This window comes from Thalassophryne amazonica, chromosome 21, assembly GCF_902500255.1.
Source record: "Thalassophryne amazonica chromosome 21, fThaAma1.1, whole genome shotgun sequence".
In the NCBI taxonomy this organism is placed as follows: Eukaryota; Metazoa; Chordata; class Actinopteri; order Batrachoidiformes; family Batrachoididae; genus Thalassophryne; species Thalassophryne amazonica.
In genome coordinates, this window is record NC_047123.1 from 23,955,811 (window position 1) to 23,973,947 (window position 18,137).

General features: G+C 40.7%; 1 protein-coding gene and 1 pseudogene across 1 annotated transcript; one reads left to right on the forward strand and one right to left on the reverse strand.

The window, feature by feature from the left end:
* The first annotated feature begins 3,005 nt into the window (after positions 1 to 3,005).
* LOC117503587 lies at positions 3,006 to 9,106 on the forward strand (annotated as a pseudogene).
* Positions 9,107 to 11,474: 2,368 nt separating this feature from the next.
* Positions 11,475 to 17,452, reverse strand: epm2a (EPM2A glucan phosphatase, laforin). The gene is made up of 4 exons (XM_034162596.1): positions 16,999 to 17,452; positions 15,704 to 15,878; positions 12,466 to 12,710; positions 11,475 to 11,802 (listed from the first exon to the last, which is right to left on the reverse strand). Exons 1-4 carry the CDS (start codon positions 17,243 to 17,245, stop codon positions 11,519 to 11,521), a joined length of 951 nt encoding a protein of 316 aa, XP_034018487.1. The 5' UTR covers positions 17,246 to 17,452; the 3' UTR covers positions 11,475 to 11,518.
* Positions 17,453 to 18,137: the final 685 nt, after the last annotated feature.

Here is an 18,137-nt window from a genome sequence, read left to right on the forward strand (position 1 = left end):
AATAATCAATCAATCTATACTGTTTTAAAACAGCAGAATTCACATTTTGCCATGTTAAATGCTGTGAACTGATGAATTTAGAATTTAGTGTATTTGTTGCTACTCTGTTACAAGATATTGATATATGATTAATTACTTTAAATTGCTACATCAATGCTTAGTAATATAATCTCATGCTGTCCCCTAGTGTGTGGCAGCATAAATGCTTGTTTACAGTCCTGGACAGAGAGAAGAATCTTGATGACAGGTTAAAATGTTCAACAAATTTACTGTATGCCCGAATGTATGTAGTCGCGACAACTCAAATCACAAACTATTACAAATAGCACATGATGGAGTGTTATCTTCAAGGCAAAATTAAATAATAACCGCTGTATCTTCAACATAACCACTTGCTTTGTGCTGAGTCATCGTGAGTGTTTGGGTTCTTCTTGTGCGCTTTTTTTTTTTTTTTTTGATATTTTGTCTGGATTTTTTTAAGTAACTTTTGTTTTGTTTGCTGTATGATGGATGCAAATCACTTGCATAATTGATTTGGCACATTTATCCTGGTAGCTTCGGGTTCTCAGTGTTAAGTGAATTAGTGATAATTCAAGTGCAAAGCCCCATAAATCAAAGAGCATCATGGAAGTCAAGTGTTTGAATTAATCAGTAGCAGTCACAGGGAAGTAGAGCACATATCCAAATGAAATTGTAAATTGCCAGAATTGTTTTAGAGATGTGGTCCATGAGCCAAAAATAAATTTTGACCTAATCAATACCCCTTAAGGGGACTAAACCCATCTTAAATCTAATCAGTACCCCTTAAGGGGACCTAAAACCATATTAAAACTAATCAATACCCCTTGAGGGGACTTAAACCATCAAGTTGCCATGTTTGAAAAGGATATGGCACATTTGTCTGACATACCCTAAGAGAATATGCAAATTAGAAACACCTATCCAAAATGGTTTATAGTGCAGCATTTAACTGAAACAATCATGCAAATAGTGATAAAAGCATCAAATTCGTCAGAAATACTCCTTAGACACTCCTCTTTTGAAAAAAAAAAATGATTTGCCACTCGCACTTTCAATCGGTGGTCAGGTAGGGGTCAATTAAAGAATTACCCAGAGGTCAAAATTAAAAGATGCTCTAATCATATTGCAAAATATTCCACATTATTTGCCTGATCATAAATATTCCAAAAAGGTATAGTTTGGACTATCTGTGACTGAATTCTGTGGAGTTACAGGATAAAAACAGCAAGAATGGTGACAAAGCTCAGTTTCATTTTGTACAGAGGTCAAACGTTAAAGTTGCCTCCCAATTTTGATAAAAAGTGATGCAAATTATTAGTGATGTTAATAGGATTAATAAATGGATAGTTTTGACAGTGTTGAATGCTTGGTGTCCAAAGTAAAGGTCAAACAGGTCAACGTCTATTGGATTCTATGATATGTGACATATGTTACCCCCGTAACATGATAAGTAAGGATGATACATGGTCCAGACTATTCCTTTTTAAAACCGTGTTAACTGAAACTAGTAATTTGCATCACTTTTTACCAAAATTGGAGCAACTTTAACTTTTGATCCTGTACAAACTGACACTGACCTTTGTCATCATTCTTGCTGTTTTTATCCCATAACTCCATAGAATTCAGCTACAGACCATCCAAACTATACCTTTTTGGAATCTTTATGATCAGGCAAATAATGTGGCATAGGTTTCATATGATTGCAGCATCTTTTAATTTTGACTCCTGTGTAATTCTTCAATTGACCTCTACCTGAACGCCAAATGAAAATTCAAGTGGCCAATCGTTTTTTTTTTCAAAAGAGGATTGTCTGAGGACCATTTCTGCCAAATTTGATGCTTTTACCACCATTTGCAGGATTCGCTCTAAATATTCTCTTATCTGCTGCACTATTATTGATATGTCAGACATATCAGAAATTGCAGTTGTTCATATCTGAAATGAGAAATTGCTATTTCCACTCATCTTATCAGCACTGAAATTTGATTGCAGATATTCATTCATTTATTCCAGTTTAGGGTCATGGGGGCTATCTGATCTCAGATATCTGTAATCAAATTTTGACCCAGTCAAATGTAATATTGCATGTGAAAACATATTGTATAATGTGTAAAATTTCTTACATGAACATTTTGGCAAAAAATGAGTTTCCTCTTGTGAAAATTAATTTAAAACGGCATAGTTTGCATGTTGAAATGAAATTTCATTTGTTACAGGCAAACCATTTATTCCCACTTAAAATTGATTTTTTTGTACACAAAATAAAAAAATAAATACATAAACAAACGTAAAGACTTCTTGGATTCCGTAGAGAAAAAAAATACTGTGCCATTAATTTTCTTCTATTGAATTAAAGAAAAAAAATATAGATATATTTTTGGCTGACACCCCGATGCAGAAGGTGGCGGTAATAACTTAAAACTATGTCAATAAAACACCGTGAAGAAGTAATCATCTACACCAATCATATTCGAGGGTTCGGGCACCAATTTAAACGGGGAGCTAACACTTCCTGTTTTGATCCTTGCGGTAAATACAAGCGAATAACTATGACACAGACTTTTTTTCGTGTAAATAATGAGTAATCGGTAATAACGGCGCTCATGGGCCCGCAGTAAATTAAGATACTAATTTGCCATTTTAAACTATTGACTGTAGATCAAGTTTGTCGTTACGCGGCGTCTCTGTCGCCTGGCAACAGTTTTCTACCAAAAGAAGAAAGAAGAACGATGCCCTTCTCGTGTTGAGGACTACGAGGTTTTGTACACCATCGGTTCGGGCTCGTATGGAAGATGCCAGAAAATAAAGCGAAATTCTGACGGAAAAGTGAGTAAAGCTTTCAAAATAATGTTAATTTCAAAACCCTGTGTCACGTTAAAAAACAAAAAAAACAAAAACTTCCAGCTGAGTATTTAGTGCCCGAAGAGTTTAGTGGGTTTATATTTGAAGCGAGAGATTTTTGTTGAAATTGTGGACACGTTATGATGGCAAACTGGAGTGCATTACCCGGCCACCCAACTGGACAGGACTACGAACTACTGTCTGACAACAGACAATAAGCGCATACATAGTCTGATTTAACCCACAACGCCCCTGGCAAATGCTGATCAATTTAATACTGACAATCGACCTTTTTCTGCAGAAGAATTTTACAAAGTACAGTTTGTGATTTGTGACCTTTGACCTTTGGATCCCCAAGTCAGTAGGCTTCTTGGGGTCACCATGCGCAACACACATGCCAAGTTTTGGTGACAATCAGACTGTTCAGAACGAAGGTATTATGTACTAGTGATCTTGATCTTTTTGAACCCAAGGTCAGTAGGCTTCTTGGGTCAAGTACCTAACAGGCATCAAATTTGGTGACAATCGGCCAGTGAAGAAGTTACTGTGGTGACATTTATTTTTTACAAAGTAGCACCAGTAACCTTGCACCTTTTGACCCCAGAATCAGTAGGCATCTTGGGGTCACTATGTACACGGCATAGTCCCAGTTTGTTATTTGCAACTAATTGAGTTGTGTGTGACCTGACTAACCACCTGCACATGGCAGCATCTTGCCCACTGGCTGTACTGTAGGAAAACTGAGAGAAAAAGTTTGCAACCACATCTATGTCCACTAACTAATGCATCTTTCTAAGAATAGAGACGTCTCTTTGCAGATTTTTAGATTGCGATATTTTTTAATTATTAGTAGTGGGTGAAACTCAACCACTATTCTAAAAAATGATTATAATAGCGGCACCTGTTACAATAGTGATTTATTTCATCAGTAGTTACATCAGTACTTGTTATAATAACAATTACACAATGACAGTTGCTACAGTTGCAGTTTTATTCCAGTAATGGTTGCAGAGCAACTGCAATTTCTCTTAGTAATTAATGTAAGTGAAGGCCAAGACAAATGTTCATGCAATCCACCCCCTGACTTGTTTGAAAGAAAATGGCTGTAAAATTGATGATTTATTCATCAGTGTGCCAAGAATCATCACAGGTACATTTTTTCTAGTATTTTGCATTTCACTGTGTTAAAGCATTTTTGTTGCTGTTCCAAATGATTGGATTTTTTTTTTTCCAAATTCTTATTTTTTTAAAAATTGGTTCATTTGCTTTTTATTTCTGAACACGTTTTAAATTCTGTACTTAAATATCAGGGGTGGCAGTAATTCTGAACAGGACCGCATGTAAACCAGACATAGTTGGAAATTAAATGACACGAGCAGAGCTCCTGACACTTTTAAAAAAAAAACATTTTTTTTCTATTTTTATAGAATTCAGGAAGCAACGTATGCTGTCTGTTAAGTTTACATACTACAGTTTTAACGTTCAGGAGTAAAAAGTAAGGTATTGATTTTTGGGGAGCTTCAAACAACATACTTGGGCAGGGAGACAAAGCTTGATACACTGTGTCAAATATCTTTTTTGGCGCATGCCTCAGAGTTCATATATTGCCTGAAATTCGATTGGAGTGGGGATGTTTCTTTCATGAAACCTTTTGTGATTCTACAGGTTCTTGTGGGAAGGAGCTGGATTATGGCACCAGGAAGAGAATGAAAAGCAGATGCTGGTGTCAGAGGTGAACCTCCTGCGGGAGCTCCAGCACCCCCAACATTGCAGATATTACGACCGTGTCATTGATCGCAAAACACAACTTTATACATAGTCATGGAGTACTTGCGAGGGAGGGGACCTGTCCAGTCCTCATTACCCGATGCATCAAGAGAGGTGACCATGTGATCCTTAATTTACCTTTGGTCCTGTATGCTATAAATTCAAGAAAGAAGGATTTATTCTTTGGCGGTGCAACGGTGTGTTAATTGTGTATTTCTGTGTTAACTATGGGCAGGCGTTATTGGAGGAAGAGTTCATTCTGCGGGCTTCATGACACAGCTCACGTTGGCACTGAAGGAGTGCCACCGGGCGGAGCGACGGCAGAGCCCCTGTGCTTCACCGGGACCTTGGAAACCTGCAAACATCTTCCTCGATATTAAACAGAACGTTAAGCTGGCGACTTTTGGCCTCGCGCGGATCCTGAACCACGACACCAGTTTTGCAAAGACGCTTCGTCGGCACGCCGTACTACATGTCTCCAGTGAGCGCTACTTGTTGTTTCTCTTTGTTCTGTCTTTTTCTAAGAGGAATTCCCAAAGTTCTTCAAAGGATTTGATAAATATAAGTATTTTTGTGGGGTGGGGGACATTTGTTTGCATTTATCCTTTTTGAATGGTCAATTATTGTACAACCATTTGGTTTTATCTGTCCAGTACTCTTGAATAGATGAATTTTTTGTTAAGTGTCCTCAAAACTCAAATGTGATTGCGCATGTTGAAAATCTGCTTTATGATTAACGAACAAAACACTAACACTACCTTTAAAATCAGATACTGTTTCATCCGATGCTTTTACAAAAAAGGCCTTCCATTGTTGTCACACTTTTGTCCCCCACCCCCCTTGTCAGGAACAGATGAATCTCATGTCCTACAATGAAAAGTCTGATATTTGGTCACTCGGGTGTCTGATGTATGAACTGTGCGCATTAATGTAAGTTTGAACCTCCTACACTTTTCCAGTGAGTTTTTTTCCAGAGTTGATTTTTTTTTTTTTAATTTCTCATTTAGCCCCCCGTTTACTGCTTACAACCAAAAAGAGCTGGCCGAGAAGATCAAGGAGGGGAAGTTCAGGAGAATCCCTTACAGATATTCTGATGACTTAAACGACCTTACGCAAAATGCTCCGTTTGAAGGTGAGAAAAGCTTTGAACATCTGTCTCGTTCTGTGTTCGTGATTACTCCTTTTCTTTGTGTGATTTATCTGATTAGAATTGTCTGAATTTCTGTTGTGGTGTTGCTTTGGGGTGGAACAGACTGAGACTGTCTCCACCCGTAAATGAGTTTGTACTGATCGTCTTAAGTCATTCAGCAGTGTTAAGTTTTTCCATCATTAATGCAAAGAAGAAGACGAGACACAAAACAAACAAACTGTGAGACCCACAGCTGTTGTCTTGTTTCCTGTTCTAACTTACTAATCATAGCCAAAGTCAGCTCTTCAAATTGGCAGAATGGGTCAGTTAGAGCTACAGCGTCATTGACGCTTTGGTTGAAATAGTTAGCAACTTTTTTTTTTTTAAGTTAGTGGAGCAAAGTTGTCAATTCAAAGTGTGGGTAAGCAATAAGGTGTCAGAGTTCTGGGAAGTATTCCAGACTCTCACAGAACTAAGTTCTGGAATGTAAAGATGTGCTTTTGACAAAATTCCATATGTATTCTAACCTTAATGATTGTTCCTGTATAAGGCATTTTTTAACCCGGTGGTGGCAAACTGATGGAGTCTGTTGTTACAGTTTAAATGTTCACCATCGCTGTTGTTTGTGGAAGCAGTTTGTGTCTGCTGTTTTACTTACTACTTCCCTTTTTAATCTCTTTCTTTTTTAGGCATTTGGGTTTTTTCCATTCTTTTCAAAAACTTGACATGTTTTAAATAAGTTGCTGTAAGCGCTTCTCCTGTCTCCTGTCTTACAGGACTACCTGAGGCCATCCGTGGAGTCCATCCTTCAGAGCAGTCTGCTGGCGAACGCGGTGGCTGAGGAGAAGAGGAGGAACCAAGCGCGTCCCCGGAGATCTGCCGTCTCTGACCTGCCTCCTCCCAAGCCGACTGAAGCGCCGTCTACTGCACAGATCAGACTCAGGAGCAGGCGCTGCGGGAGCGAGAGAAGGAGCTGAAGCAGCGTGAGGAGCGGCTGGAGCGTGAGTGTGCCGCACACGTCGGCAGAGCTGCACATCTTTATGACGTTTGTTTCATTAGTCTCGCTTGACAAACGTAATATTCATTTTAAGGCCTTTGATGTAATGCAGCTCAACCCGTAGACTCACATAATTGTCAGTTTAAAAAAAAAAGCGGTATAAGATCTTCATTAAGTGCAGCCTCAGAGGGCTGTTAGGAGGCGGTAATGGAGTAGTTGGGTGGAAAATGAAACATCTCCTCTTAATCCCATAGAACGACTTTAAAAACGAAAGCAGCGGTTTGTGCAGTGATGCATCTGCAAGACGGAACACCACAACAGTCAGGATACTTAAAGAGCAGCATCCAGCTACTGTTTGATCCATGAGCTGAGGGCAGACAGCTGATTGGCCACAAATGATGCAGAAATGTGAATGAAGAGGCTGGAGAGGAGAGAAAAGCATTAAATTAGCAAAATGTAAGATGGTGGGGGTGTCCTTTCAATTCAGTTCAATTCATTTTATTTATATAGCGCCAAATAACAACAAAGCTGCTGCAAGGCTCTTCACACGAGGAAGGTCTAGGGCTTTTCACACTGAACGCGTTCTTGGCATTAATGTGTCGCGCATCCCTCTAAAACCCATTAGCTTCAATGGCATGGCGCATGAAAAAACCAAGCTAGTACGACATTCCACTGAATTAAAACCATAACGTATTTGTTGTTGTTTTTTTCAGATGAGATGATTTCTGATTATAAGGAACCTTAGACAAATGAAATAGCATGAATAGTATGACCGCCATCTTGGCTTTCAAAATGGTGACCATAAAAATGAGTTTGTCAATATCTTATCTTCTAGGCAACATAGAGTTTTGAGTTAAACAGCTAAATTTAAGTTTTCAGGGCCAAGGAATGCAATGGTAGCAAAATTGGAGAAGCTCAACCTCACCACGTGGTCGCCATTTTGGATTTTACAAACTGACAACTCTAAAACTGTGTCCATTATCTCTGCTTCTAAATTACCTAGAGCTGTGATTCTAATGACTAAACCTTTCTGGGATGATTTTACAGCAATCAAGTGAATGTATGTGCACAATGAAAATGGATTCCTTGACGAGTCCTGTTACACAGCTACACCAGTGGGCGTGGCCCATAACGACATAATAGCTGCTGCCTTCAGACTCAGTAGAGCTGGTACCTCTGCAGATATTTCCTGCTTCCCCTTCATTGCCGATATACACTTTTAGCTTAAGCTGTCGTGGGTTTTTCTTTCATGAAAATTTTCAAAAAATGTTTGGTTTTCCACCCCACCCCCCAAAAAGCCACTAAATTACATAGTGAACTGACTAATGGTCCAGACCGCTGTCACAGCAATAACAATGAAGAAAAAGAAGGTCTAATGCAAATGGAAACCACTGGTTGTCTGAATGCTTACACAATATACTTTTCAAAAATGTTTAGTTTTCCTCACCATCCTCCTAAAAAAAAGAGAAGACAACAAAATTACATAGTGTACCTGATCTGATGCAAAAGACAGGCAGATGGTGTGTCTTGAGGAAATTATTATTCCAACCTTTGTTGTTTCCTTTGCAGAAAGAGAGCGGGAGCTCTGCGTGCGGGAGAGTCTTGCAAACCAGAAGCTGAAAAGGTAAAAGTGTTTGCGTTGTTGTGACAACAGCAAGGAATGTAATTGCTAATTCTCAGAGTCCCATTTTGCTGACTGATTTGTTCCTCCTCCTCGTGAATTTCAGAGCAGAGATTTTAATGAAGAGTTACAGTTGTCTCCAGCAACAGAGGTGCCTGCCACCGTTCTACACCAAAGATTTAGGTACGGAACCCAGGCAGTTATTTTTTCATGCTTATGGTTAGATTAGTGTGGTTTTTATGCACTGGAGCTGCTTGATGGATGGTATATTTTTTTTCATCTCCTTACTGTCTGGTTGTAGATATGCTGGAGAACCTCTCCCCCGGCAAGAAGAAGGTCCACTTTGCTGGCGAGAGCAAAGAGAACCAGCAGCCTGCGCCAGTCAAGGAGCTGATCCTGAGGCGGCTGAAGGCAGCCGACGCTCGTGCTAAAGGTTGAGTGAAATAGAGAAGACCTGCCCAGCTAAGAGCAGGGAGCTACCTCGGCAATCCGCTGATTACCCCGACGCCCACACGCTCAAAGACTTTAGAGGCGAGGAGACGCAACCAGGTGGAAAACAAGAGTTATTTATCATCCTCAAGTCTTGTTTGTAGCAAATTATAGATTTTTTTTTTTAAGTCCTTAGGACACTTTGAGAAATGCTAATATCTGATGTATGACACTTAGTTCGGTGGGTGTGTTTGAAAAATTTGATTGACATTGTGTCAAAAGGCAGCTATTGTGATCATCATTTGTTGTATGGTTTCCTTAAAGCTACAGTGTGTAGGATTGGGTGTCATCTAGTGGTGAGGTTGCACATTGCCTTATGCTGTCACCAGTCAAATTGTTTCCCTTCACATTTTTGCTTCTTTAGCGACATGGATTCCTACTCCCTTCTCTTTTGATCAGCAATATGTATGATCCTCAATTGAAGGTTCTTAAACTCATTCAATACGTTAGTGAACAGATGGAAATGAATGCTATATTCCATTTCTGCTAATAAACGCCCCTAAATCCTGCACAGTGTAGCTCTTTAAATAATAACAGGGTGCTTGCTGTAACGGTACAAGGAAAATATAACTCAAGGTGGAAAAAGAATGACATATTCCTCAGCTTTTTTATTTATTTATTTATTTATTTTTCATTATTTTGCTTTAGAATACAACAGCCAGATGTTTTGCACATATTCATCAAGCTAAAAATCACTTCAATTCAAAACTTTAATATATAATACTTGATTTTATACTCAACAAAAATATAAATGCAACACTTTTGGTTTTTCTCCCATTTTGTATGAGATGAACTCAAAGATCTAAAACTTTTTCCACATACACAATATCACCATTTCCCTCAAATATTGTTCACAAACCAGTCTAAATCTGTGATAGTGAGCACTTTCCTTTGCTGAGATAATCATCCTACCTCACAGGTGTGCCATACCAAGATGCTGATTAGACACCATGATTAGTGCACAGGTGTGCCTTAGACCCTGCCCACAATAAAAGGCCACTCTGAAAGGTGCAGTTTTGTTTTATTGGGGGGATACCAGTCAGTATCTGGTGTGACCACCATTTCAATCAATCAATCAATTTTTTTATATAGCGCCAAATCACAACAAACAGTTGCCCCAAGGCGCTTTATATTGTAAGGCAAGGCCATACAATAATTATGTAAAACCCCAACGGTCAAAACGACCCCCTGTGAGCAAGCACTTGGCTACAGTGGGAAGGAAAAACCTCCCATTTGCCTCATGCAGTGCAACACATCTCCTTCGCATAGAGTTGATCAGGTTGTCAATTGTGGCCTGTGGAATGTTGGTCCACTCCTCTTCAATGGCTGTGTGAAGTTGCTGGATATTGGCAGGAACTGGTACACGCTGTCGTATACGCCGGTCCAGAGCATCCCAAACATGCTCAATGGGTGACATGTCCGGTGTGTATGCCGGCCATGCAAGAACTGGGACATTTTCAGCTTCCAAGAATTGTGTACAGATCCTTGCAACATGGGGCCGTGCATTATCCTGCTGCAACATGAGGTGATGTTCTTGGATGTATGGCACAACAATGGGCCTCAGGATCTTGTCACGGTATCTCTGTGCATTCAAAATGCCATCAATAAAATGCACCTGTGTTCTTCGTCCATAACAGATGCCTGCCCATACCATAACCCCACCGCCACCATGGGCCACTCGATCCACAACATTGACATCAGAAAACCGCTCACCCACACGACGCCACACACGCTGTCTGCCATCTGCCCTGGACAGTGTGAACCGGGATTCATCCGTGAAGAGAACACCTCTCCAACGTGCCAAACGCCAGCGAATTGTGAGCATTTGCCCACTCAAGTCGGTTACGACGACGAACTGGAGTCAGGTCGAGACCCCGATGAGGACGACGAGCATGCAGATGAGCTTCTCTGAGACGGTTTCTGACAGTTTGTGCAGAAATTCTTTGGTTATGCAAACCGATTGTTTCAGCAGCTGTCCGAGTGGCTGGTCTCAGACGATCTTGGAGGTGAACATGCTGGATGTGGAGGTCCTGGGCTGGTGTGGTTACACGTGGTCTGCGCTTGTGAGGCTGGTTGGATGTGCTGCCAAATTCTCTGACACGCCTTTGGAGGACGGCTTATGGTAGAGAAATGAACATTCAATACACGAGCAACAGCTCTGGTTGACACTCCTGCTGTCAGCATGCCAATTGCACGCTCCCTCAAATCTTGTGACATCTGTGGCATTGTGCTGTGTGATAAAACTGCACCTTTCAGAGTGGCCTTTATTGTGGGCAGTCTAAGGCACACCTGTGCACTAATCATGGTGTCTAATCAGCATCTTGATATGGCACACCTGTGAGGTGGGATGGATTATCTCAGCAAAGGAGAAGTGCTCACTATCACAGATTTAGACTGGTTTGTGAACAATATTTGAGGGAAATGGTGATATTGTGTATGTGGAAAAAGTTTTAGATCTTTGAGTTCATCTCATACAAAATGGGAGCAAAACCAAAAGTGTTGCGTTTATATTTTTGTTGAGTGTATTTTCTTCATTAAAGGATCAACAGGAAATATTTAAAAAGTTAAAATCGTCCTCTGTAATTTTACTAATTTTTCTCAGACTACAGCTACATTCAATGTCAATTCTTTCAAGCGCTTAAAAAAAAAAATGTTATGTTTCTGGGTATGAGGTGGATGACCGTAGCTGTCCAAACTTTTGGATGAAGTCTGCCTGAGCTTTGACTAAAGCTTCCTCATCAATGTACACCGCCGCCCTCCTGGCCACAACATAGTACTGCACCTTCCTCAGACTCCAGCCGAGGACGTACATCAGCAGGCCACACACCGCCGCCGTGGACCTGCCCACTCCGGCGTTACAGTGGACGTAGACTGTGTGGCCATTCTCCAGGAGGCCGTGAAGCAGGAACACCGCCTGGGGAAGCATCCTGATCCGACCTGCACGCCAAAACAAGGTCACGTGTTAACAACAACCTACTTTTATTACACTTTGTCTTTTGCTAAATAAATTAATTTCAAATAAAGAAAATGAGCAATGACATTAAACTACACAAACTGAAGTGAAACCACTGCGAGCCAGATCAAGAACCTCCATTGAGGAGATTTTTGCTTAGTGCAGTTATTCCTCAAATAATTCCACAAATAGAAGAAAACCTGCTAGGAATATTGGTTTTCATGAAGTAGAGCCTTGAAACTCCAAAACTTTTTTTTCAAGTCATTACAAGTTTAGCTTGTTTCAGTTTCTTTTCCAAAAGTCTCTAGCCACTTGTCTAGATGCTACAGAGTTTGATTGGAAAAACAGTTGCATTGTGCTCAGTAGCTGATCGTATTAAGGTTTTGTACAATTAGTTTTCCACTGTTAAATTCACGGATATTGTTTACAGTGTTGTTTGCATCCAAGTGTACTTATTATTTAAAGTGTAGAATTAACACTCCTAAGTCCCAAAGTCTGGTTCTGACTATGGGACTTTGGAGTGCTTGAGAAGGTGGCGAGACCAAGACTGGACTTGAGTACTACAACATTATTGCTTCCTATCAGTTCATGTGTCACTATGATGTCAAAGTTATTCACGAATGTTGCTAAACTAAAATCCTCCTCACCCTCAGTGCTCATGTCTGGTGTGGGCATCCAAACGTACACCAGGCCGTAGTCTCTGTACAAATACATCATGGTGTCAGGGGTCATGGTTTCCTCAGGGTTACGCCTGCAACCGTACGAGTTGTTCACCAGATCCAACTCTGTCTGAAAGTTCATCACTGCAGTAACGCCCAGTTCGTATTTTAGTTTGACGGTCACGTGTTCCACCTGTCGAGGGCAACTGCCCAGCCAAATCCGCGGCAGCACCCTGGGAGGCAACAAAGATAAAAAATTTTTTTTTTTAAAAAGCAGAAAAAAAGTCATTTATTTGTATACGTTATATGTTTTTACATGTTGCTAACCTGCGACTTCTGATGATTTAAGAGGATGAGAACAAAACACAATAAGGGAGACCAGGGTCCGGTTTTATAAAGTGGTCTAATCTTGTTTAATCGCCTAATCCTTTGACGATAGTTGTTGCACAAAGCCCTTAGTCAGCTAAAGTTTCACGTAAGCCTACTATAGCTTTTAGCCTGCTACAGAGGAAGCTAATCGTATTTTAGTCAACAAAACGTCAGTGCCTTACGTACCTCAAAAAATGGAAGCTATCATACCACCAATTAATTGATGGAGCAGGAAGAAAGGAGAGCCTTGCGGCGGGAGTGGGTGTTCCGGGACTGAAATAATCCATTGGAGATGTTTACGGACGCCAAAGCTGGGAGCGCTTCTCCTCTGGTGCATCGGACTTGGCCATGTTTGTAGCAGACGACCATCTCGGAAGTAAACAAAACTACGCACACTGGAGGTGTTTCTTGGCAACGGTACTCACGAGACCGACTATGCCAGTGGAAATAGTCAACTAATGTATAATGGCTAATCTACAAGTTTAGCCATCGAAGTGAAACAGATTAGATGGCTAATGTTGGGTGATTAACCTTACTCGATTGAGTTTAGTAGACTAAAAGATTAGGCTGCTTTACAAAACCAGGCCCAGGACTATTTGTGACACATTGTGTTCAATGTTGATAATTTGGCTGTTCTGTTGTACGTACGGTAGGTCTCAATTTTTTTGACAAACTCGCCACATTATTCTAAGACATATCATTAATTCAAACCTGGTTAAAACTGATTTCAAACAAAAAGACTGAAGAAAAAAGACGAGTCATTATCCACTGGTTGGTAGCAAGTTTGAAAACCCTGATTTTCATGACCTGGAGGATGACACATACTAAATAAGCAAAAAACGTGCAGGGAAGCAAAATTACGGCTGACAACGGTATAATGCAATCTGCAACCTGACCGCTAGGTGGCAGTAAATCGTACATACTGCAGCTTTAAAACTTGTTTTTGAGCAAATGAGGGGTTTTGTGGATTGGTGATTAGAGTACTGATCTTCTCCACTCATGGTTGCTGGTTGAAGTCCTGATTAGCGTAAAAGTTAGCTTGACAATGGCATTAATGACCTTCACACTAGCATATGATTTAATTTAGCAAACCTAAGTGGAATCAGACACTTAAATATTAAAGAATTTTGATTAGTGTGCCACTGAGCACCCCTCGAGATGCTCGTGCTATCACATATTCAGTTGCTTCTGTCATAAGCTGTGAGTGACTGTAGTTTTTTTTCCTCCTCTCTCATGTTTGTCAAAATTGGCTTTAAAAATATCCCCATAATTGAATGCTGCATATCAGGACGCAGTGAAGTAATGATACGCCTTCACAAAAACAGACCTCAAAGCCATGAGAAAAAAAAGTACATTAAAGTCTCTTTGAATCACATTATAATTTGCAGAGGTGAGAGTGTTTAGTTTTTTGGGGCTTTTGTGTGGGAATGTCTGACAGGCTAATTTAAAAAGCTATTAATGGGCAGGAAACAAGGGCACAGTGCAGTCTACTGAACACAGGTCCTTGGCATAAACCTTGTAAGGGCATCAGTCACAAATTAAAGCCTGATGCAACGGCGTGCATCCTCATTCTTATGCAAGTTATGTTCTCGCTGCCTCGGGGGAACTCAAGCTAATTCCTCCTGTACCTCACATAAAGGCGTAATGTATTTGGCTTTATAATAGGAATGCACGGACAGTGGCTTCATTGAAGCAATTCTGTGAAAATGTGCAACAAATCCAATCTATGGTTCATTCAAACCCACAGTGTGAAGCATTAAATGGAAAGGAGCTGTAGCTTGCCACGCCCTCTTTGAGCATGCCACACAAATTAAAAGGGGTCACATTGTTGAAAATCCATTCAAGATCACTTTACAGAGTTGCATACAATGGAGGTTTCAAGTTCAACACCCTTTCTTGAAAAGAAAAAAAAAATGTTTTTTTTATACTATGTCATAGTACCCGTGGGCATGAAGACCAGAATGGGTATGGAATGTGACTTCCGACCACTGTGATTGACCTTTGGCGAATTTGACCACACCTGGGCAATTCCAGAACCCATCTCCACATATTTTGCAAATTTGGTACAAATCAAACTGAAAAACTTAAATTTTGAAGTTTAATCCCATTAACCTTGACCCCCAATGACTGACTTTTGGGAAATGTAACATTTCCTGAGCAATTCTAGAACACTTCTCCATATGTATTTGGTACAAATCACAGCGGAAGAAAAAAAAATGACTTTGACCCAAATGATTGACCTTTAATAGAGGTTGATGTTGCGTTGGCAATTGGAGAACCCACCTACAAATGTGTGCCAATCTTATTTTTGTCCTTTGACCCCAATGATCTTTACCCCAGTGATTGACCTTTGACAAATTTGACCTCACTTGTGCAATTCCATAACCCATCTTCATATATTTACCAAATTTGGTACAAATCAATGTGGAAACACATCAGTTTTGACTTTGATCTCAATGATCTTGACTCTAATGATTGATTTTTTTTCTTCTTCTTTTGTGGAAATCTGACCTTTCCTGGGCTATTCTTGAACGCTTCTCTTCATGTGTGACACTTTTACTACTAATCAAAGTTCTGACCTTTGAACCCAATGGCCTTGACCCAAATGATTGACCTTTGGTAGATATTATGTCACTTGGCCAACTGCAGAACCCACCTGCACACCCACCTACATATGTGTACCTATCTTATTTTTGACTTTGATCCCAATGACCTTGACCTTTGCCATGGGGTCAACCTCCATGCACACACGGTTTGTGGAAATAAGTCCAAGCACCTTGGATGAGTAGTCGAACACGAACATACTCACTCACTCACTCACTCACTCCACTATTTCTTCGAGTTATAATATGATTACCTGGAAAAATGCATGGCTTTCAAATCGGCCACACCAAAGTAAAAGTTGGTGGTGTGTCTCATCTCGTCTGTTTGTCCTGTTTTTTCGATCCAGTGACCAATTGGGTGGCAGTAAACTCCATCCACGGCATTTCTGTCATCATATGAACAACACCGGTCGTGACTGGGCCCATTGCCTGGTGAGAAACAAAACAGATTTTAAGCAGGCTGGAGACTAACGGCACATTTTGGGACTGTTGTTGAGAAAGAAAGAGAGAAAGAAAAACAATGAGCTATGATGTTTTTATTTTGTTTTTTTTTCTTAGAGAGATAAATCAGACACAGCTAAAAGTAATGGTTCTATGTCAAAACAAAAGCACATTTTTCATCTGCTGGTCTAAAGACATTCAGTTTACTATATAAGCCAGTGATCCTGTGTAGTTTGGCCCATTAATATTTGTACCTTGTCTCACACCGTGTTGGACTTGAAAGCAAACAATAAAGAGGAAATCAAAGTGCAGATACACTGGGTGAATTGTAGACATTTCCTTTTCGTAATGATTGGATAATCTGCTGCAGAGCTACAAGAAAACACAAAAAAGTTGTTGGTTGCTGTTAACTGTCGATATTGCCATCAGCAGCACACAAGCAAGTAACGATAAGAGTGAAGAATCAAAATAAACCCATCAGCAACAATATAAATTGACTGCATTTATACAGCACTTTTCCATCTGAATCAGAAATGCCAACTTACTTTACAAAGATGCCTCACATTCACCCATTAACACACCAATATCAGGGAGCTGTCATGCAGGGTGCTCACTGCACACCAGGAACAACTTGGAGATTAAGGACTTCACTCAAGTCCAATGCTAAACTAGTAGACCATCACCTCATGTCAGTTGTTTGGACAAATTAACAAGAATTCAACCCCTGATGATGAAAATCCTTTTTGCAGCAGTTGACTAGATCAAGAACACCCTGCACTTATTTGTGTTAACAATCAGAAGAAGCTTTGCCTGAGTAAACACAGGGGTTTTTACCACCAATGAACACAAACCTCAAACACCGGAGCGCTACATGAGGGTTTAACAGCAAATATATATACTATTATGATACTCTGCAGAGCTACTTTTGTTCCCTTAAAAGTATTTGCTGTAGTGTTCGCCTGATTTGAAAGTTAACACCCTTAAATCAAAGCTGACCTGCTGATTTGCTGAACATTGAATGGTCTTTTGTTTGCCTGCACTGCCATCATGCGGTTCCAAACGCGAATTACACCATATGAGCGATCAGCTCTGAGTGACGTCACTTTACCTTCCCAGATAAAATCCCCTCTGAGACGCTTGAGGAACTTGAACCACAGCGGGTCTCGGACGGGTTCTGACAGCTGCACGTCGGCGATCCACAGACCCGGTTCGTGCGGCGACAGGACTCTTTGTGAGGCCTGCATCCGGACCGCTCTGTTCGGATCCCACTGACCCATTTCTGCACGCGAACCCAACACGAAAACCTCGACGTCCGAAGACTCCGGAGTGAGAATGACACCGAATCTGAACAACATGCTTTCAAAGAACGCGATCCAGAACCATTATTGTGGTCCACGTGTCTTCATTTTGCCTCACAGACCTTCTGTCAAACCTAAAAATAAACAGGCTGCAGGGGGAACAAAAACCCTTAAAGCTACAGTGTGTAGAATTTAGGGGCGCTCATTAGCATAAATAGCATTCATAGCTGTCTACGTATAATTAGTTGCAACAATGAACTGATGTGTTTTCATGAAAATTCAGTAAGGTATATCTTTTATATTATATTCCAAGTCTAAGGTGGAACTATTGTTGTGGCTGGCCTGCCTGGCTGGCTTTTGTGTGTCTTCTGTTTCTGTCTTTTGGTTTTCCTCCCAGGTGGTGCGCATTTGGGACTGAGTGGCTGTGTAGCTGAGTTTATCAGGACCTCACCCTGATCACCTGAGGCTGATCACGTGCAGCTCGTCAGGACTCACAGCTGTGGTGCATCTACACGGATTGGAACATGGTGGCATTTAAGTCTGGAGTGCACAGTGTGTGTTTGCCAGAGACTTGACCTTGTGACCAGACGGGTGAGATCGTCGTCTCTAGAGCCATCTCCCATCAGTGGATGCAGAGAATGTCCAGGTTTGATGCATGGTCTGTGAAAGAGGAGGGGGTGAGGTCTCACGCTCGTCAGCACACTTCCTGAGGTACGTTTGGTTTGTGACTAACATTTATACAGTCAGTAAATGTGGTGTCCCTCACACCTTATTATATTGAGCTGTATGTTGGTCGTTTGGGTCAGCTTCCACTGCAGTGGAGTTTTGTGAACAGGGTGTTTGTTCTATGCCTGCAGGGTGGGAAGCTGATTTGCAATTAAGCCAATTTGAGTGGTCTCTCTGTGTGTTGAGTGTGGACTCACATAATGATTTCTTCTTTCACAGACTC

Bases quoted from the DNA above. Each gene is read 5' to 3' on its own strand.
- epm2a (XM_034162596.1), bottom strand. From the start codon at position 17,245: ATGTTGTTCAGATTCGGTGTCATTCTCACTCCGGAGTCTTCGGACGTC. The intron at 12,711-15,703 runs GTAATCATATTA...GTTGCCTCCCAG, and splicing joins AAAGCCATGCATTTTTCCAG to GGTGCTGCCGCGGATTTGGC. The intron at 11,803-12,465 runs GTGAGGAGGATT...TTTGGCGTGCAG, and splicing joins ACCAGACATGAGCACTGAGG to GTCGGATCAGGATGCTTCCC.